At 40.4% G+C, this 22145-nt stretch overlaps 1 protein-coding gene across 5 annotated transcripts in view; it reads right to left on the reverse strand.

The window, feature by feature from the left end:
- The window catches only part of ASTN2 (astrotactin 2), a 983906-nt gene that overhangs the window by 385012 nt on the left and 576749 nt on the right, over nucleotides 1-22145 (reverse strand). For all 5 annotated transcript variants that reach the window (XM_031014728.3, XM_031014726.3, XM_031014725.3 and 2 more), the window contains one exon: nucleotides 8519-8685. In XM_031014728.3, coding sequence (XP_030870588.3) covers nucleotides 8519-8685 — 167 coding nt within the window. The remainder of the gene's footprint in view (nucleotides 1-8518; nucleotides 8686-22145) is intronic.

Below are 22145 nucleotides of genomic sequence, written 5' to 3' on the forward strand. Positions count from 1 at the left end.
CTCAGTCCCACATTCAGGATCCCACAGTTTAGTGGAATGCTTTTGTATATATGACCTGGTTTGCTCCTTATAACCTGTAATAGGTAGAATAATGGCCTCCTCAAAATGCCCACATCCTAATCCTGAACACCTGAGGTTATCTGACATGGCAAAGGAGACTTTGAAGATGGGATTAAGTAAAGGATTTTGAGCTGGAAAGATTATCCTGGATTACTTGGGTGGTCTCAATGTCATCACATGGTTCCTCATAAGAGGGAGATAAGTGTGTTAGTCAGAGGAGGAGATGCTACTTAGAAGCAGAGGAGAAAAAGAGGGGAGCAGAGTAAGGGACCATGAGTCAATGAATGCAGATACTCCCTAGCAGCTGGAAAAGGCAAGGAAATAGATCTTCCCCTAAGGCCTCCAGAAGGAATGCAGCCCTGCCACTGTCTTCATTTTAGGAATATTGACCTTGAGAACTGTAAAATAAAGTGTGTTATTTTAGGACACTAAGTTTGTGGTGATTCATTACAGAAGCAATAGGAAATGTGAGACACTCACAGGGAGGTATTGTCTCCACTTTCAGATGAGAAAATTGAGGTTTAGAGAAGTTGAGTGACTTGCCCATGGAGGTATGTCTAGTCAATAGTGGTGCTGGGAATCAAAACTTAGGAGCTCAAGACGTGTGTGTGAACGTGAGTGTATGTGTACGACTTTAAGCATATCACAACTGTGGACTTACAGTGATTTTTCTTTTCCCTGTGGGTGGGAAAAGATTGTGGCTTGCAGGAGAGATTCAGGGGGAAAAAAATTCCCATCCTTGTAAAGGAAAATGATCCCGAGTTTTGAAACAGGAGCAGTTCTCCCCCGCCGAGCCACCTAAGGGCATAGGAAGGTTTATGCTAAGGTCTATTTAGTTGTTGGGTTTTTTTTAAATTTTATTTTTGTACTATGACACATAATTATACAGCTTCTTTAGAACATTCTGTCATCTGGGAGATTTTCCTACAGAAATTCTAAAGAGTGTAGGCTCACAGGAAACCAGCCAAGATCTACATGAAACTCTATTTATACATGTGCCAAAATGAAAAATATAAAATAAGTACAGAGATACATACCGGGCATTTTAGCTGAAGGCAATGGATGTGTTACCCTTAACACACCCATCACATTATAGAGAATACCAAAACTAGATGGGATTTTAGACAGTGCACCATAAAACCTTCTATGTGTTTAGCTCAGAGCATGTTTTATTTAATCCTCATAGCAACATTGTGAGATGGGTACTTTCATTCCAACATTGCCGCAGAGCATCCTGAGGCTTGGGACATCTAAGCTCACTAATCAAGGTCACATGAGCATTTTGGAAAAGCCAGAACCTTGACTTGGGTCTTCTTACTCCAAATCCTGTGCTCCTTCCAGTTCATTACAAATGACCTCTTCCTATCTGTTTGTTGTTTGAAGGAGAAAATTGAGACTGACAGACAAATGGTATTGTGTACAAACTCTCAAAGCAAAGTATTTCTTTTTCTCATGTATTTTTTCCTTATTTATTAATTTAGTCTTCAACGGTTTGTGGAATCAACAGAATTATCAAAATACATATCCTAGAAACTTTTTTAAAATAAGAAAGGAATCAAATCCTTAAAAATATTAAGAATATGCCAAGTGCGATGGCTCATGCCTATAATCCCGGCACTTTGGGGGGCCGAAACTGGCGGATCACCTGAGGTCAGGAGTTCAAGACCAGCCTGGTCAACATGGCGAAACCCCATCTCTACTAAAAATACAATAAATTAGCTGGGTGTGGTGGTGAGCCCCTGTAATCCCAGCTACCTGCAAGGCTGAGGCAGGAGAATTGTTTGAACCCGGGAGGAGGTGGTTGCAGTGAACTGAGATTGCGCCATTGCGCTCCAGCCTGGGTGACACAGCAAGACTCTGTCTCAAGAAAAAAAAAAAAAAAAAGAGAGAGAGAGAAAAGTAGTTAAGGGTAAGAATAGCTCAAGGAACTGCACAACAGGTAGACTTGGACCAACTTTAGGAATAAATCTAAGTATCCTATTACTAAGGCAAGAAAGGAACAGGTTCCTTCCCAGCTTTCCAAATGCAGAAACCTGTGAAAACCTCATCCTGGGATCATCAGGGCTAGAACCAGCACCTAAGGAACTCAACTGCATTAACCCTTCTAACTGATATCATGGGAATCTTTTTCACCAACACCCTCAGGATTGTCCCAACATTAACCAAACGAAGATCAGAGGAGGTGTTCTCTGAGCGGTCTTGGGTTGCAGGTTTTATTCAAGGGAAAATTTAGAGTTTCTAGAAAAAGAAAAGAAAGAAGTGAATAGAAAATAGAATTCCATGGGAAACTCTGGATTAATTATATAGCAGATTTTATCTAGTCTAAGACCCCTAATAATGGTAAGAAACACTAGCAGTTTACATAACCCTAAGAAAGAAACAAGGAAAAAAAAAAGACTGCCAAATAAACTCTATCAAATCATTAAAACTAAGATACCTTCCCACTTCAGAAATGTTAAAATGTGGAAAATATGGGCACTTTAGAATCAATGAAATATGTTTCTCCACTGCATGATTTGGGAGAGCCTTGACTATCCCCAGGTATACTGGGAACCTGTAAGAGGCAGTTAGGAGTGCAGATTTTTCCACATGGGAAACTCTGAACGTTTAGTTTGTTGTTGTTGTTTAATATTTGAATGTCTCATGGAACTAATGTTCCATACAATCCACACTGGAAAATAGCTATCCAAACAAATGGGTGGATATTACGTGTTTCCATCAATTGTCGGTGAGTATTTTTTACACCTGAGCTTTTACAAATGTTTAAAAAGAAGAGAAAACAAGGTTATAATGTTTGACAAGAACCTGGCATGAAAGTATTCTATGTTAACGATTAGAAGTAAAATTCACATTCTCCAACCAGAAATGAAAGGGGTAAGGGCTCAGACTTTAACCTAAAAGGTGGAAACCACAATAAAACAAGTGCCTGAATGAACTCCCCCATCTCCCACCAACTCTTCCACTTGTTACTGATAATCAAAATGAAGGCCATTGTCTCTGTTCTGCCGTTCAGTGCTTTCTACTGTTAGACTAGACTTCAGCTTTGACAATGAAAATACGTGGCTTCCAGTTACTATGGATATTAAACATGTTTATCTCCTTTCCCTCTTAAAATTACATAAAGAGAATATTAGACAGAGAGGCTATTAAGGACTATTTGAGGCTGGATGTGTTATTTGAGCTAACGTGTTTTTAGGGCACTTTCATTTAAATTGGAAGCAAGAAGGTTGGGATATCTCAAGCTTCTATCCCAATTTTACCTCCTAACTGGCCGTGAGTGCCCCCACCTTGAGGGCCTCAGTTTCCTCCTCTAAATGATCTGAAAAATACTGAAACTTAAAAAATGTTGATGAGGCCGGGCGCGGTGGCTCACGCCTGTAATCCCAGCACTTTGGGAGGCCAAGGCAGGTGGATCACGAGGTCAGGAGATCGAGACCATCCTGGCGAACACGGTGAAACCCCATCTCTACTAAAAATATAAAAAACTAGTCGGGCGCGGTGGCGGGCACCTGTAGTCCCAACTACTTGGCAGGCTGAGGCAGGAGAATGGCCTGAACCTGGGAGGCGGAGCTTGTAGTGAGTGGAGATCGCCCCACTGCACTCCAGCCTGGGCGACAGAGCGAGACTCCGTCTCAAAAAAAAAAAAAAAAAAGTTGATGAAATGCCTCACTATCTCTTACATAGGAATATATGAGAAATAACTCTCTTAGCAAATAACGGCAGAAAAAGGTGTATAACTTCTGAAAACAAAACAAAACAAAAAAACTACAACTTTCCTTTTCTCATACAAGGACAACTATATAATCCACTATGGGTATTTTTTCTCTTTCTCTGTTTACTTTGGTTGCCAAGAAGCACACAGCCAAATTTATCTCATGTTGAGTGACTCTTTCATTTTGAGCTTCTGAAACCATTTTCTCTCCCCTCCTTAAAATGGCTCTGATGATTCCTATCTTTATATGAATAGCCTTTTAAAAATATATTGTCTTTATGTGAGTAAAATAAGTTCTCTTGGAAGTGTGCATGGTAGACTCTGTAAACACATACACACACACAAAACAGACAAACTTTGTTGCTAGGTGACTTGCCAAGGTCTTCACAGGAGGTGATGCCCTCTCACCTATAAGACTGGTTCTAAGGATTTATTCTACAGGCTTTAGCTTAGTGTCCAACGACCTTCTCAACCTATCTTGAATTCACCTGCTTCTGTCTACCATTCTGGTACTTGTGCTCTGTCAATATCAATCAGGACCCAGTGAGGCTTAGGCACCTCTTTGCCCCTGCTGGAGAAGACCTCTACTCAATGATTATTTGCACCTAATAAAAGACCAGGCACAGAGTAGTCACAACAAATCTTAGGCAGATGAATTCTTTAATTCAATCATTACGGTTCTAAATAAGTCTTTGGGCCAAGCAGTGGGAATGGCAATGAAGACATGCAGATGCCTAGGATGTAGTCCCTGCTCATGAGGAGTTCACAGTATGACAGAAACAGACAGGAATGCAGGTAAATCAACCAAGCTATGAGGCTATCACAGGGAGAGCCATGGGGCCTGTGCAGCCCCAGAGAAAGGATGATTTACTCCGTTTTGGAGAACGTAAACTGATGAGAGGGCAGCCAGCCAGAGGTCCAGTCTCCAAGAGATGTCAAGATTTCACTGGGATAAATAAGAATTTGAGACAAAATGTAAATATTCCTTTCCCTTGTAAGTAGAAATGAAAATAAATAAATAAATAAATAAATAGACGGGGAAAAATGTCCTTTCTATATAGGCCCTAACCCCATGTGACATTCGGCCAATATTTAAATAGTATCCATTTGAAAGGATGAATATTGGCCAGGCACGGTAGCTCACGCCTGTAATCCCAGCACTTTGGGAGGATGAGGTGGGCAGATCATGAGGTCAGGAGATCGAGACCATTCTAGCTAACACGGTGAAACCCCATCTCTACTAAAAATACAAAAAATTAGCTGGGTGTGGTGGCACACACCTATAGTCCCAGGTACTAGGGAGGCTGAGGCAGGATAATCGCTTGAACCCAGGAGGCGGAGGTTGCAGTGAGCTGAGATCTCACCGCTACACTCCCGCCTGGGTGACAGAGCGAGACTCCATCTCAAAAAAAAAAAAAAAAAAAAAAAAAAAGAAGAAAGAAAGAAAGAATGGGTATTACTATCTTGTTCCAAGGTAACTGCATAACTCACACCTGATGCCTCTTAGGGCTCAGAGAAGGCTTGCTGAAAAAGTGATGCCTGAATTGAAACTTGGAGGTGAAAGCTAAAGGGCTAGGGACAAATGGGAGTCAGTGGGGGTACAAAGGAGAAAGAGACAGGAGACAGAGGGAACAGTGTTGTGAAAACTCCAGAAACTGAAACCAGGAGGCTTAACTTAGGAAGAGGAACCTAGCTGGAAATGCAACTGGAAAAGTCAGACTGGAAACTTCTTTAGCCATGTTAATGGAGGAACTTTGCTTAACAACTATTAATTGAAAACCTACTATGTGCCAGGCACTGTTTTAGCTGCTGGAGACAAAGTAGTAAACAAGAGATAAAATCCAGTAATTACATAATTAAATGAGATGGTTTTATGCTTATTAGACTAATTATAACTATGGTTTACTGAGTGCTTAACTATGACAGCTCCTGTGCATGTATAATTTCATTTAATCTTCACAATGGTGCTACAATCACTTCTAATTCTACATGAAAGAGCATAGGCTCAGAGAAATTGAGTGGCTTGCCAAAGATCACACGACTAGATGTGGCCAGAGGTCAGCAATGACATCAGATCTGTCTTGACTGAGCCTGGAACCACAATACCTAAGTTTCAATCTCAACAACCTCACTTACCAGATATGTGACCTTGGACAGTTACTGAGCCACTCTGTGCTTTTTTTTTTAAAAAAAACATAAAATGAGAATCATAATAGTACATCGCTTGTAGAACTGTTATGAGAATTGAATGAGCTAATGTACCCAAAGCACTTAGAACAGTCATGGTACGTAGAAAGTCCTTAGTAAATGTTAGCTGCTATTATTAACCTGGTTGCAAACAAATTTATTAAACCTTCTCCTACCCAGAACACTCTTAGGAAGGTCATAGAGCTTTGAGCAAGTTGGGAAGGTCCCCTTGATAATGAGTTTATTTTGTTTTCCCTGCTTAATTCAATAGCATCCCACTTCTCTCTGGACCATCTCTCTCACAAGTACCTGCTAATAGCTTTCATTGTTTACAGCGCTTCTAACAAGTGTGGTAACTTCTCATTTGCATTCCTAATAGACAGTTTCCAAATTCTGCTGAAACTGCAGTTGTTTTTAGGATGCCTGGGTTTTGTTTTTTGTTTTTTTTGTTTTTGTCCTATTTATTACCATTTGGATGGGTTTTAACAGCTCACCACACACTCTCACCCATTCAATCTTCTTTAAGACGCTCACAATCCTTTCACAATATATTAACAGATTAGTCCTGTCTAGTGCATCAGGTCACTAGCAAATGTTATTAGAATCACTTAAGTTAATTTATTTAACAAACACATACAGTGCTAACTCTGTGCAGGACATTGTTCCAAAGCATTTCACAAATATTAATGTAAATGGTAATATATTTAGTCCTTATAACATCTCTATAGACAGATATTACTATTATCCCTGTTTTACAGAAGAGAAAACTGAGGCACAGAGACATAAATTAACTTGCTGAAGGTTACACAGCAAGGAGATGTTGAGCCACATGACTAGTCATATGACCTTGGGCATGTTTCTTAGCCTTCAGAGGGTAACAAATATGAAATACTTTTCACTCTTCAGAATTATCATTATATTAAGGTAGGTATTAAAATTTTACTGGTGAGAAAATGGAAGGTCAGGGGTCCTGAAAGGCTTGCCTTATGCCTAAGGGAGAGTGGCAGAGCTAGGATTACAATTCGTGTCTTTTGAATCCACGGTTCCCTGTAATGTGCTGTGGATGGAAGGTGGTAATAGTTTCTGATGTCAAAATCCATTATTGCTGCTCCTGCTGCTGTTACTGTTATTATTTACCACAGAAGAACAGCCCCCACCCCACCCCAAACACACAGAGAGAAAAATAACAATGACAAGAACATGGCTGATTCTGGATGCAGCCTGCAGATCTAAAGCCATGCATAATTTACTCAACACTGCCCTGCAGTCACTTAAGCTGAAGAGAGATCGCTGTAAATTCAGATCTGCATACCCTAATTTATTTCTTATTTATTTTGCTGATACATATCTAGGGCTTCCAGTGAGCTGCTTCTACACCTGCACAAAGGCACCTGCAGCCCTAAGTGCAACTAGGGCAGGAAAGGAGACCTTGAAATAAGCCCTAGAAGAAAAACTGGACTCTACACACTAGAATCATACAAGTTAAATTAATTTTTCTGGTAAACTGGAATTAAACCCATGCCCACACTCACCCCCTATTTGTGAAACACAGGACTGAAAATGTTGTTACATGTCCTGTCCTGCTTTTCTATCTTAGTAAAGACAGCATTAAATGTACTTCTTCCATGAGTACAAGATTATTTTTCTGAGTCACAGAATGTCAAAAGATAAGCAAATATTCTAATACTAAGACATAATCAGAAAGGGAATGAAGAGGAGAAGAAAAAAGTCTATTCTCGTAAGTGATTACTAAGGACCAAATGCTATGCAAGGTGCTGTCAAAGGCAGAGGTAATGGCCATTGCAGTCTTCAAATGGAAAGCAATGTAAGTTGGAAGAAATGTCAGCCATCCTTCCCCAAAGATCTCTTTTCACAGATGGTCAAACTGTGGCCCAGAGAGAGAACACGACTTGTCAGAGGTCACTCAGCAAGTTGGTCCCAACGTGTTCCCCTTTTAGCCTCATACTTATTTCAAAAGTCAGTTTGAGTCCTTCACGAGCCAGAGCTGTCCTACAAGCTTTACCTGTGTTGTTTCCTTTAGCCCTCCCCTCCTCCAGTTAATTGTCCTTACAGATATGGACATTAGGACACAGAAAGGCTGAACAGTGCCCTCACATTGCTACATTCCTGCTGAAACCGAGCTTGAAGCCTGGACTTAGCCTGTGCTTTTATGCACCATACCTGAAGCCTTTGTGAACACCTTCAAGATGTCTGCTTTTGTCTCCAAACTGCACTGACTAGGCCCATACAGGTAGATTCAGAAGGGCAGGAGGCTTCAGCAGGAAAAAGCTCCTGGCTCTAGGATGAGGCCTGGGCATGGGTTATATTTATTACATTTATTAACCCAATCTTTATTTTTCTCATTTTTTTCTTTTTTAACCCACCCAACAGAAGGTTATACTTTTGGCTTTTGGCTCTTGGGCTAAAACAGGAAAGGCAGAAAGGCCATTTTATTGAAGGTCAAGGTTCAGCCTTGCTGAGCTGCAGTGTCTGATCATTTTCCCATGCATCCCTCACTTCTGTAAATGGGACACCTGGGCCCTGGGGACAGAGACTCACCCGCAGAACATGAAGATGGTGCTCGAAGTGGCATCGTAGGGCAGGGGCAGCGTCTGCTGCAGGCACAGCTGCTCACAGCCGCCATTAAAGCCATCAGAGCAGTCAATGCCTTTGGAGTGGTCGTAGCAGCCAGAGCCATCCTTCATGGGTTTCAGCTCCTCGGGGCACTGCTCAGAGAGAGGGCAACAGGGTAGTTATGGCTTGGGAGGTTGTAGGCCCCATCACACCCTCTCCTCCCTCCTGGAAGAGACATGTGTCAGGGACTGACAGAAAGGTATTCAGTCTCCTTTTGTCAGTTAATAACTTTGTGACAAGTCCCACAAGTCCCTTTACTTCTCTGAACCTCAGTGTGCCCACCTGTAAAATGGGACTTTTGTGACTATCTGCTTATAGTGTGGTGAGAATGAAGGGTGATAATGTCAGCAAAGTGTTGAGAACACTGGCTCACACGGCAACAGCACAGCAAATGTCAGCTGCTGCTAATATAGATATTGCTGGGATCATATTCATTATTGTTTCTACTGTTATTGCCCTATAGGGTCTACTGCTAGAAGGGTCACATAGGGAGGCTGCCAGATATATATTTAAAAGCCTCTACCAGTATGAGTGTAATTTCCAGCTTTTCCTCTTCTCACTATGTGACCCAGAGAAGTTACTTGCCGTCTCTGAGCCTCAATGTTCTCATCTAATAAATGGGCACAATACCTGCAACTACAGATTTGTTGTGAAGCTTAAGTTGGATCATGGGGGTGCATACCTTACTTCAGAATTTGGCACATAATTTGGTACTCATAAAATGTGAATTACTTTCCTTCCTGTCTTGAATTAGTCTCTTCTTCTCCACCATTATCCCTGGAGCCCTAAGTAAGAATCCTGCCTATTCACATCACCATGAAAAGGGCTCCTAGCCAGTCTGCTGGACTCCAGTCAGGCCTTCTCAAAACCATCCTCCAAATGGCTAACAGAGTGCTATTTCTAAATAGCATCACTCCCCAGCTTAAATAAGTAAATGAATCTTAAAACATGTGAAGCTGCTATAAACTGATAATCAAGGTCCTCCCTTTATAGACAACCTAGTCCTCTGCTTGGCCATATGCACAGCCCTCCCCATAGCCCTCTGGTCCCTAAGTAAACTCCAAGGAGTTCAACCTTCAATGGCCTCAGCTAGAACGCTCTTGTCAGTGGGTCTGGCACCTGCTATGTGCTCCTTCAGTGGAAAATCATATACTGTGGAGACAGATGGCTATTGATTTAATTTAGTTTTCCATCATTTGATGAGGCTGAGCTCATCTTCTCCATCCCAGCTGATGGAGAAGTAGTTCCAATACTCCTGCTTTCAGAAGAGAAAATGAGGTACTGGGTTTTTATTTCAGTCCTCCTGCTGGTATTTCTTGTCCACAAAGATTAACACCCAGAGCCCAGCCTTCCTCATCCATCACCGGACATCACTGATTAAAATGCCTTCCCACCATGAGACCCCACCGGCCAACTCCCCGCTCCCCTTCCCATGCCATCGTCCTAAACAACATCAATAATAAAACATACGCACAAAAATTAATTTACAAAAACCACAATAACAAAAAAAAAAGGTCAGCCCTCTTGGAAATTAAATTTTGCCTAAGAAGAATTTGTAATTACAAATGCATGAGAGAGTTCTTCAAGACATTTGAGACTGGCGCCAGGAAGAGTGACGGAGAAAGTAGGTTATAAATGGCCTTTGTCAAGCTGCAGAAAGGTTATAAAACTGCTGCATTTTGTGCTTAAAACATCAATTTTCCATGTGAGTGAAGTGCTGTACATATTAATACAAGCTCAGAGGAAGCTCCTGCTTGTCTCTGAACATTCACTGTGAGACAAGAGGGCACCTGGTCACAGGGTCATTTGGAGCCGTTTGTGAGTACTGGGGCCTGGCTTCAGTCTGTTTGCAGACTCACGGAGCATGTTGAAAAGAATGACTGATCTTCTGACCAGGTAACAGGAGACACCTGGGCAGGGTATGGTCTCAGTCCTTCCCATCCCCCAGTGATTCTCTACCACACTTGTTTTTTTAAACATGTTCACTAAGCTCCAGGTTTTATCTAAGCGCTTTACCTGTTTTAACTTATTTAATCCCTATAGCAAATATATGAGGTAGAGTGGTAGGCTGATAATGGATCCCAAAGACATGTCTCTGTCCTAAGCCCTGGAACTTGGAATCTGTGAATGTGACTTTCTATGGTAAAGGTTATGCAGATGTGATTGTGTCAAAACTCTTGAGGACACCCTCCTGGGTTTTCCGGATTGGCCTAAATGCCATCACAAATGTTCTCATGACAGAGAGGCAGAAAGAAATTACACACACAGAGGAGAAGGCGATGTGGGGGTGGAACAGAGATTGGTGTGATGTGGCCACAAACCGATCGATGCTGAGGCCACCACAACCTGAAAGAGGTCAGGCACAGATTCTCCTCTAGAGCCTCCAGAAGGAGCACCACCAGAAATCAAATGCCAGCACCTTGATTTTGGATTTCTGGCCTCCAGCACTAGGAGAGAATAAATTTCTTAATAATTATCTTAAGCCACTGAGTTTGCAGCAATTTCTTGCAGCAGACAAGGTAGGTACCGTCAGGATTCCCATTTTGCAGAGGAGGAAGCGGAGGAGAGGGTCGCACGCTTTGGTGATGACAGAGGCAGAGCTTCTCAGGCTTCCCAACTTTGTTGCTATTAACTGCCTAATGGGCAAGCCACTTCACCACCCTGTCATTTACTGACTGACTGATCTCTAGTTTTAAGAAGTCCTGTCATTTACTGACTGACTGACATCTAGTTGTAGGAAGTCCTGTTATTTACTGGCTGACTGCCATCTGTTTTAGGAAGTTAGAATAAGGCAGGGCTTAGAACTGATCTAACCTCCTTACTTTAGAAGTGAGGCCCAGAAAGTTAAAGGACATCACCCCATATTCCTCAGCACATGAGTGAAGAACACGAAGCCAGGCTTCCCTTGCCCCAGCTTGGTGTTCTCTGTCCACTACACTCACTTCCCTTCAGGTTAAAGCATTTTGCAAACTTACAGATCCTATAGTCTCTCTCCCCAAGATGATTTGCTGATGGGAAACTGAGGGTCAGAAAGGTGAGGGGACTTGACCAACATCACACAGCAAATTAAAGGCAAGATTTGATCCATGCCTGTGGGAAAGGCTTCCTAAGTACATGAAGTGGGTTTACCAGTTACCATCATTCCTTCCTCTATCATGGACTTCAGGTACTGTGCTTTGAGGATGAGTAGGGGCAGATGAGATCTAGCCATCGTTTGAAATTACTTGTATATTATTAGTATTTCAAATAGTTTGTTGCTTACTGTCTGTCTCCTCCACCAAAATGTAAATGTTATAATAGTATGGACCATGTGGCTTGTCCTAAGCCATCTGGCACACAGTTGGTCCTTGTTATTTGCTGAACGAATTGGTGGAGTGCCAGAAATGACATTTAGTGTATCTGTGTATTAACTTTGGATCTGAATCCACACTGCTTCTTATAAGTTGTATAACCTTCAGGCAGTGACATAAAGTCTCCTATCTTCACGTGATTACTGTGATGGGTAAATAGTACGGTAGCCAGCTTCAAAGATGGTCCCCAGTGATTCCTGCCTTCTGGTATTAAGACTCATGTAGTCCCCTCCTACACTGCACCAGAATTGGTCTATGTGACCAATAGTATGTGGCAGAAGAGGAGGTATGTGGCTTCTAAAGGTAGATCATAAGAGAGATCTTTCTCTTCCTCTGTCTGTCTCTCTCTCTCTCTTATCACTTGCTCTAGTGAAAGCAAGCTGCCATGTTCTCAGCAGCCCTATGGAGAGTCTTATGTGGCAAGGAAGTAAAGCCTCTGGCCAACAGCCAGTAAGGCTGGGGCCTGCCAGCAAAACGTGAGTGAGCCTGCAAATACACTATCCAGCCCCAATCAAGCCTGTTCAGATATTGGCAACCCCAGGTGACATTTTGACTGAGACTTTGTAGGGGTGGGCCAGAACCACACATAGAAGCTGCTTTTGAATTTCCGACCCTTAAAAATTGTATGGGATAATAAATACTTTTTGTTTTAAGTGACTTGATTTTTGAGATAATTTGTTACACAGCAATAGCTAACTAATATAGTGAAATAAATGTATGCAGTACTTAGCACAGTGATCAACAAATAGTTCTGCTGTTATAGGTATTTGTAAAGAGCTTAGAATCTGGTTTGAGAGATAAATATACACATCTATCAGAGAACGTTAGTTATAGAACAAACATAAAAAAGTATGGTAAAATTTGTTTGGGAAAATAAAAACTCTGCAAACTAGGCAATACTGAAACAGGGAGGTTTTAGTCTTTTCTCCTCCTATAGGAAGGGAATCCTGTAGGAAGGAAGTTCCTACAGGAAGAGAAAAGAGACATCTAATGTACTAGAAGAGGAAGACTAGAATTCATTACCAGGCACTGTCACTTGCTTGCCTTGTGACCTTGGACAAGTCCTTGAAACTATTTGGGACTGTTTTCTTTCTATAAATAGAGGAGCCAGTTTGGAGACAAGAATATGAGGACTAAAGTCCGGACTGAATTCCAAGGAAAGATTTGTGACACTGAGCATATAGGCAGGATGCTTCACCTCAGAGACAGCCTCAGGTTCCTCATCTGTAAAGTGCAAATAATGTCTCTCTTGGAGGCACTTCTGAAGACTGTATGAGAAAACACTTCTAAAGTATCTGGCTTTAGACCTGGTACATAATAGACACCTAATAAATGAAGAATAATTGAATAGGGATATATAAACAAGTGATAAATTAACCAAAACTCCAAAAGAAAAACTAGCCTAGTTGGGAGGAATCACGATGTCTGACTAGATGCAGGTAGTATGTCCCTCCTCCATGGAGAGGAACCAGAATAGTAAGTAGATACACACATTTCAAACAGATTGTCTAGAAGAGAATTCTAGGATTCAACAGAGGAGAAATGAGAAGCACAAGAAGTAAGTAAGCAGAGACTTTGAGGCAGCTTTTCCAGTCAGAAACCAACTGAGAGCTGGAAGGGGCTCCCAGATGTGGGGAAACAGTAAGAGAGAAACCCCCAGGGTTCCAAAATGGGGTTTTACACCTTGGCTGTGAGAGAAACTCTCAACCTACTGGGGCCTTTGGCCTGACATACGAAGTGCCTAAAGTTTGCATAAAACCATTGCCACAGAATGAGAACCCACATAAAATCCCACAGGCATCTGAACCTGGAGTAGACACAGCTGGGCACTATTTTGAGAGCCAAGATACTGGGGATCTATAGATATGGCTGCTGCTGCCCTGTTCTAAAGAGGGAGAGGGAAGACTGGGTGCTCCCACATATCCCCAGGAAGCTCCTTACTGCCCTGCTGCAGGCTGCTATTGAGACTGAGACATGGATAGACTATACTTCCCACAGCTTCTTGCTCACATTTCTTGCCTGGGATGGACTCTGCCTTCTCTGGTATCAGGCCCAAAGCACCGTTTTTGACAGTTTAATGCTGAGCTGCACCCTACCATTGGTGTGAGTTTGGGTTGATGTGGCTGCAGCTGCCACCCAGTCAAGGAGGGACAGGGAGACCAGGCTATCCTATGCATATCTAGGACTATACCCACTGCCCTGCAAGGGGCTGCTGTGAGACCAAGACTCAAGTGGGCCACACTCACCACAGCTTCTTGCCAATGTGGCTCACCTGAGAAGGACCCCATCCTTTCTGGTCACAGCCCACAGCTGGCACCATGCCGAGCATTTAATGCTGGACTGTGCCCCAGCCTTGGGGCCGAGTTTGAGGTAACATGGTTGCAGCCACCACCCTGCTGGGAGAGGGACAGAGTAGACCACACTCTCCTAAGCACACTCAGGACAATACCCACCACCCTGCTGTGGGTGGCTGCGAGACTGGGGACTAGCCCGCCCAACCCATCACAGCTCCCAGCAAGACCAACACGGGTTGCTTGAGTCCCACTGGGTTGCTCTACCACCATCATTACTGCCATCAGCCACACTACACTAGCTTCCCAGGGGCCCCAAAATCTACCCATACATCAGGCCCTCTGCTCCCACTACTAGCTTCTAAGCAAGCCAACTAATGGCCCAAGAATCAGCCCTCAAAAACCTACTAACACTGAAGCCAGTGTAAGCTACTTCGGGGCCTAAAAACAGGCACACTCACCCCACTGCTGCCACCATCAGGTGTGAAGACTGGCTCACTTTGTATTCAAGGTCCCAGCTTAACTTCACCACAATCTCGACTAACAACTGTGTGATAATGAAAACACAGTATCTCAAAATGTGTATTATACAGCAAAATGAGTGCTAAGAGGAAAGTTTATGGCATTAAATGCCTACATCAAAAAATTATCACAAATTAACAACCTAATATCACACCTGAAAGAACTAGAAATATGGCTGGGAGTGGTGGCTCATGCTTGTAATCCCAGCACTTTGGGAGGCTGAGGTGGGCGGATCACCTAAGGTCGGGAGTTCGAGACCAGCCTGAGCAACATGGAGAAACCCCGTCTCTACTAAAAATACAAAATTAGCCAGGTGCGGTGGTGCATGCCTGTAATCTCAGCTACTTGGGAGGCTGAGGCAAGAGAATCTCTTGAACCCAGGAAGCGGAGGTTGCAATGAGCCAAGATTGCGCCGTTGCACTCCAGCCTGGGCAACAAGAGGGAAACTCCATCCCAAAAAAAAAAAAAAAAAAAAAAAAAAAAAAAAGAACTAGAAATACAAGAACAAACCACACCCAAAGTAAGCAGGAGAAAAGATATAACAAAGATCAGAGCAGAAATAAATGAAATAGACCCAAAAAGCAATGCAAAGGATCAATGAAATGAAAAAATAATTTTTTGAAATGATAAACAAAATAAGCCACTAGCAAGAAAAGAGAGAAGACTCAAATAAATACAACCAGAAATATAAAAACAGACACTACAACTGATGCCACGGAAATACAAAAGATCATCAGAGACTATTACGAAGACTATTATGTTCACAAACCGGAGAACTTAGAAAAAATGAATATATTCCTGACTACACGAAACCTATGGAGATTGAACCAGGAAGAAACAGAACTCCTGAACCGACCAATAATGACTACTGAGATTGAATCAATAATAAAAAATATCTCTCAATAACAACAGAAAAAGCCAAGGACTGGATGAATTCACAGCTGACTTCTACCAAACATCCAAAGAAAACTAACACCAGTTTTCCTGAAACAATTCCAAAAAAATGAGGAAGAGGAAATTCTCTCTAACTCATTCTATCAGGCCAGTATCACCCTGATACCAAAACCATACAAGGAAATAACAACAACGAAAAAGAAAACTATACACTAATATCCCTGATGAATATAGATGTTAGTATTTTGCTTAACAAAATACTAGCAAAAGGCCGGGCACAGTGGCTCATGCCTGTAATCCCAGCAGTTTGGGAGGCTGAGGCAGGCAGATCACTAGGTCAGGAGTTTGAGACCAGCCTGGCCAGCATGGTGAAACCCTGTCTCTACTAAAAATACAAAAAATTAGCTGGGCATGGTGGCACATGCCTATAATCCCAGCTATTCGGGAGGCTGAGGCAGGAGAACTGCTTGAACCCGGGAGGCGGAGGTTGCAGTGAGCCAAGATCATGCTACTGCATGCACTCTAGCCTGCGCAACAGAGCGAGACTCCGTCTCAAAAAAAAAAAAAAAATACTAGCAAGTCGAATCCAACAGCACATCAGAAAGATAGTACACCATGACATGATCAGGTGGAATTTATCCCTGTGATGTAATGAGGATTCAACTATGCAAATCAATAAACGTGATACATCACATAAACAGAATTCAGGAAAAAAGCCATACAATAATCTCCATAGATACAGAAAAAAAAGCATTCAATAAAATTCAACATCCTTTGATGATAAAAAAAATCCTCAACAGAGTAATCATTGAAAATACACACCTCAACATAGTAAAGGCCATGACCCACAGCCATTATCTTATTGGGGAAAAAAAAAGCATTTCCTCTAAGAACTAGAACAAGACAAAGACGTCCCCTTTCAACACTCTTATTCAACATAGCACTGGAAGCTCTCACCAAAGAAGTCAGGACACAGAAAAATTAAAAGTTTTCCAAGTTGGAAAAGAAGAAGTCAAATTATCCCTGTTTGCTGATAGTATTGTCTTATATCTAAAAATCCCTAAAGACTCTATCAAGTTTCAAGATAAAAAATAAGATGCAGAAATCAGTAGCATTTCTATACACCAATCTAGCCGAGAACCAAATTAAGAAAGCAATCCATTTACAATAGCCACAAAATTAAAATATCTAGGAATATATTTAACGAGGAGGTGAAAGATCTCTATAAAAATAATAACAAAACACTGATGAAATAAATTGTAGATGACATAAATACATAGAGAAACATCCCATGCTCGTGAATTGGATAATCAATATGGTTAAAAGGATTATATTGCCCAAAGCAATCCGCAGATTCAATCCAATCCCTATCCAATTACCAACATCATTTTTCAAACCATTAGAAAAAAAATCCTAAAATTCATCTGTAACTAGAACAGACCCCAAATAACCAAAGCAATCTCAAGCAAAATGAACAAAGCTAGAAAATCACATTATCTGACTTCAAATTATAGTACAAGGCATAGTAATCACAAAACCATGGTATTGGTATAAAAATAGGCACCTAGATCAATGGAATAGAATGGAGAACCCAGAAATAAAGCCACATACCTACAACCAAATGATCTTTGACAAAGTCAACAAAAGTACACACTGGTAAAATGATACTCCAGTTGTATTAGTCCGTTATCACACTGCTATAAAGAAATACCTGAGACTGGGTAATTTATAAATAAAAGAGGTTTAATTGGCTCATGGTTCCAGAGGCTGTACAGGAGGCATGGCTGGGGAGGTGTCAGGAAACTTAAAATCATGAAGAGGAAAGAGGCACATCTTCATTCACATTGCTGGGAGCAGGAGAAAGAGAGCAAAATGAGAAGTGTTACACACTTTCAAACAACCAGATCTCATGAGAACTCACTATTGTAAGAACAGCAAGGGGAAAATCTGCCCCCGTGATACAATCACCTCCTACCAAGCCCCTCCTCCAATACTGGGGATTACAATTCAACATGAAATTTGAGTGGGAACACAAATCCAAATCATATCACTGGTCAATAAATGGTACTGAAAAATTGGATAGCCATACACAGAAGAATGAAACTGGACTCATATTTCTCGCCATATATTTTTTAAAAACCTCAAAATGGATTAAGACCTGAAACTATAAAAATCCTAGAAGAAAACCTAGAAAACACCATTTTGGACATTGGCCTTGGGAAAGAATTTGTGACTAAGTCCTCAGATCCAATTAAACTCAAGAGCTACACAGCAAAAGAAACTATCAACAGAGTAAACAGACAACCTACAGAATGGGAGAAAATATTCACAGATTGTGCACTCGACAAAGGTCAAATATCCAGAGACCATAAGGAACTTAAATAATGCAACAAGCAAAAACAAATAACCCCGTTAAAAAGTGGGCAAAAGACATAAACAGACACTTCTTAAAAGAAGACATGAGTGACCCACAAACATATGAAAAAATGTTCAACATTACTATTCAGCAGAGAGATGCAAATCAAAACCACAGTGAGATACCATCTCACACCAGTCAGAATGGCTACTATTAAAAAGTCAAAAAACAACAGATGCTGGTGAGGCTGTGGAGAAAAGGGAACACTTATGGAATGTAAATGAGCACAACCTTTAAGGAAGACAGTATGAAGGTTTTTTTTTTTTAAAGAACTAAAAATAGAACTACCATTCAATCCAGCAATCCCACTATTGGGTATAAACCCAAAGAGAAAAAAATCATTAATTACATTAGGCCAGTCACGGTGGCTCAAGCCTGTAATCCCAGCACTTTGGGAGGCCTAGGCAGGTGGATCACTAGAGGCCAGGAGTTTGAGACCAGCCTGGCCAACATGGTGAAACCCTGTCTCTACTAAAAGTACAAAAATTAGCCAGGCATGGTGGCAAATGCCTATACTCCCAGCTACTCAGGAGGTTGAGGTGGGAGAATCACTTGAACCCAGGAGGCGGAGGTCACAGTGAGCCAAGATCACACCACTGCACTCCAGCCTGGGCAACAGAGTGAGACCCTATGTCAAAAAAAAAAAAAAAAAAAGAAGAAGAAGAAGAAAAAAAGAAAGATACCGGCACTCATATGTTTACTGCAACAATAATAACATACGAGTGCTATTTCATAATAGCAAAAATATGGAATTAACCTGAATGTCTATCAAGAGTTGATTGAATAAAGAAAATGTGGTATACACTCCTACCCCTCCCTTCTCCCCACCCACCCACAGACACACCATGGAATACTACTAGGGCATAAAAAAGAATGAAATCATGTCTTTTGCAGCAACATGGATAGAACTGGAGGCCTTTATCATAAGTTAAATAACTCAGAAACGGAAAGTCAAATATGACATGTTCTCACTTGTAAGTGGGAGCTAAACAATCGGGTACACCTGCACGTACAGAGTGCAATGACAAACACTGGAGACTACAAAAGGTGGGAGAACGGAAGGGTGGGAAGAGTGTGAGGGTTGACAAAGTACTACTGATTAGGTACAACGTTCACTATTCAGGTGATGGGTATAATAAAAGCTCAAACTTCACTACTACACAATGTATGCATGAAAGAGACCTGCTTATACCCCCTAAATATATAAAAATAAAAATATAAATAAAGGTAACTGAAACTATTAGCTGATTTTTTTCTTTTCCATATATCTAAGTCCTTCTTTAGAACATTTAACAAATATTCACCAAACACCTACCTACTCAGTGCTAAGCAAATGTTTTAGGTGCTGAAAATGTAGTAGTAAACAAGACAGACAAGACCTTTCTCTCATAGAATTTACATTCTAGAGAAGAGACAAATAATTAACAAGTAAACAAACAAAATGATTATTTTGTAGAGTAAAAAATGAATAAAGATAAAAGTATAATATGATAAAAAGTTAACGAGGATGTGGTGAAAGCAGCATAAATTTAGCTTAAAAATAGGGTAGACAGACTTCTTCCACATTAGCCTTCTTTTTCAAAAGAAGTTTTGGCCATTATAGTTCCTTTGCCATTCATTTAAATTCCAGAAAAATCTTGTCTATACTTATAAAAATCATGCCGAGGTTTTGATAGGAATTATATTAAACCTTTACATCAATTCGAGGCATGTGGACATCTTTATTATCTTGTGCTATCCAATTCATGAATACCTACATCTTTCCTTGTGATTAGATCTTCTTTGATTTCTTTCACGAGTATTTTAAAGTTTTACTAAAGCTAAACGTGGCCCATGCATATTTTGTCAGATTTGCATCTGAGTATTTCATTACTTTTTAGGGATTGCAAATGATATTGTATTTTTTATATATTTTGTCAGATTCACATCTGAATATTTCATTATTTTTCAGAAATTGCAAATGGGATTGTATTTTTTATTTCAAATGTTCACATGTTCATTGCTAGTATATAGGAATACAATTGATGTTGTATATTTTTCTTGTATTCTGAGACCTTGCCAAACTTACTAATCGCTTCTAGAAATTTATTTTGTAGATTCCCCGAGATTTTCTACGTAAAAAAATCATGTGATCTGCCAATGGGTAAGTCTTATAGTCTTATTTCTTCCTTTCTTATCTGAATGCCTTCTTCCTTTTTTGATTTTTTTTTTTCCCCTGTTATTGCACTGGCTAGGACTTCCCACACGATGTTGAATAACAGTGGGCAGAGTGAATCTGCTTTTCTTGTCTCTGACCTTTTGGAGAAAGTATTCAGTCTTTCACCATAAATATGTCAGCTGTAGCTCTTTTATTGATGTTCTTCGTCAAGTTGAGTAAGTTCTCTTCTATTCTTATTTTTTTTTGAAAGTTTTAAAAATCATTTTGGGTGTGGAATTTTGTCAAATGTTTTTCTTGTATCCATTGATATGATGATGTGATTTTTCTTCTTCTGCCTGTTATTATAATATACTGATAGATTTTCAAATAGGGAACCATTCTTGCATCACTGTAATAAACCCCACTTAGTTATGTGTATAGTTATCTTTTATGTATTGTTGAATCCTATTTGTTAATATTTTGTTAAGGATTTTTACAACTGTGGTATATGCATGAGGGCTATTGGTCTTACTTTGTAGTTTTCTGTTTTTGAACTATCTTTGCTTTTTGTATCAAGATAATGCTAATGTCTTAAAATGATTTGGGAAGTATTCTCTCTTCTTTAATTTTCTGGAAGATTTTGTTTTGTTTTGTTTTATTTATTTATTTATTTATTTATTTTTTGGGAATTGATGTTAATTCTTCTTTAAACATTTGGTATATTTCTCCAGTGAAACTATCCAGGACAGGGATTTGGAGCTGAGGGGAGGAGGAGTCTAAAGTGACAAAATAAATTTCCTTAATAGTTATAGGGCTTTCAAAATTATCTGTTTCATGTTGGCGAATTGTGGTAGTTTGTGTTTTTAAGAAATTGGTCCATTTCATCTAATTCATCAAGTTTGTGTGTGTAAAATTATTTGTAGCATTCCCTTATTATCCTTTTGATTTACACAAGGTCTGTGGTGGTATCACCTGTTTCAGATAGTGGTAATTTATTTTTTCTCCCCTCTCTTCCTTTTCAGTCTTGCTTGTGTTCGTTTAGTTTTATTGTCATTTTCAAATAATCAGTTTTTTGTTTCATTAACTTTGCTGTTTTTCTGTTTTCTACCACATTGATTTCCTTCCTTCGGCTTCCTTTGGATTTATTTTGCTTTTTTTTTTTTTTTCTAGGTTCTTGAGGTGGGAGCCTAGATTATTGATTTGTAACTTCCTCTTTTCTAATGTATGCATTTAGGGCTATACACATCCTTCTCATTGAATATAAAGACACAGATATGTTAAAAGAAAAGGATGAATCATGACTTCAGCTGTGTCCCCCACACAATTTGATACACTGTATTTTTATTTCGTCTAGTTCAGTCCATTTTTTAATTTCCCTTGAGACTTCTTCTTTGACCCATTGATTATTCAGAAATATGTTGTTTACTTTCTAAGTATTTGAAGATTTTTCTGTTATATCTATTATGGGCTGAAGGTTTATGTCCCCACAAAGATTTGTATGTTGAAATCCTAACCCACCTGCAAAGTGATGATATTCGCAGTTGAAGCCTTGGGGACATGATTAGGTCACAAGAGTTAAGCCCTCATAAATGTGATTAGTACCTCACAAGAAGAGGATGGGAGACCAGAGCTCCCTCTCTCTCCAACACATGAGGACACAGACAGAAGGAAAGCAAGGAAAAGGGAATTTCACCAAAAAAACGAATTAGCCAGCACCTCAATCTTAGACTTCAGCCTCCAGAACTGTTAGAAATAAGTCTGTTGTTCAAAGCACCCAATTTATGTTATTTTGCTATAGCAGTCCACAGCTGCTGAAGGCAGCTGTTATTGTTCTGTTATTGCTTTCTTGTTTGATTCTATTGTGGTCAGAGAACACACTCCATACAATTTGAATCTTAAAATTTGCTGAGGCTTTTTTTATGGTCCAGGATATAGTCTTGTC

The sequence above is a fragment of the Gorilla gorilla genome, chromosome 13, assembly GCF_029281585.2.
Source record: "Gorilla gorilla gorilla isolate KB3781 chromosome 13, NHGRI_mGorGor1-v2.1_pri, whole genome shotgun sequence".
In the NCBI taxonomy this organism is placed as follows: Eukaryota; Metazoa; Chordata; class Mammalia; order Primates; family Hominidae; genus Gorilla; species Gorilla gorilla.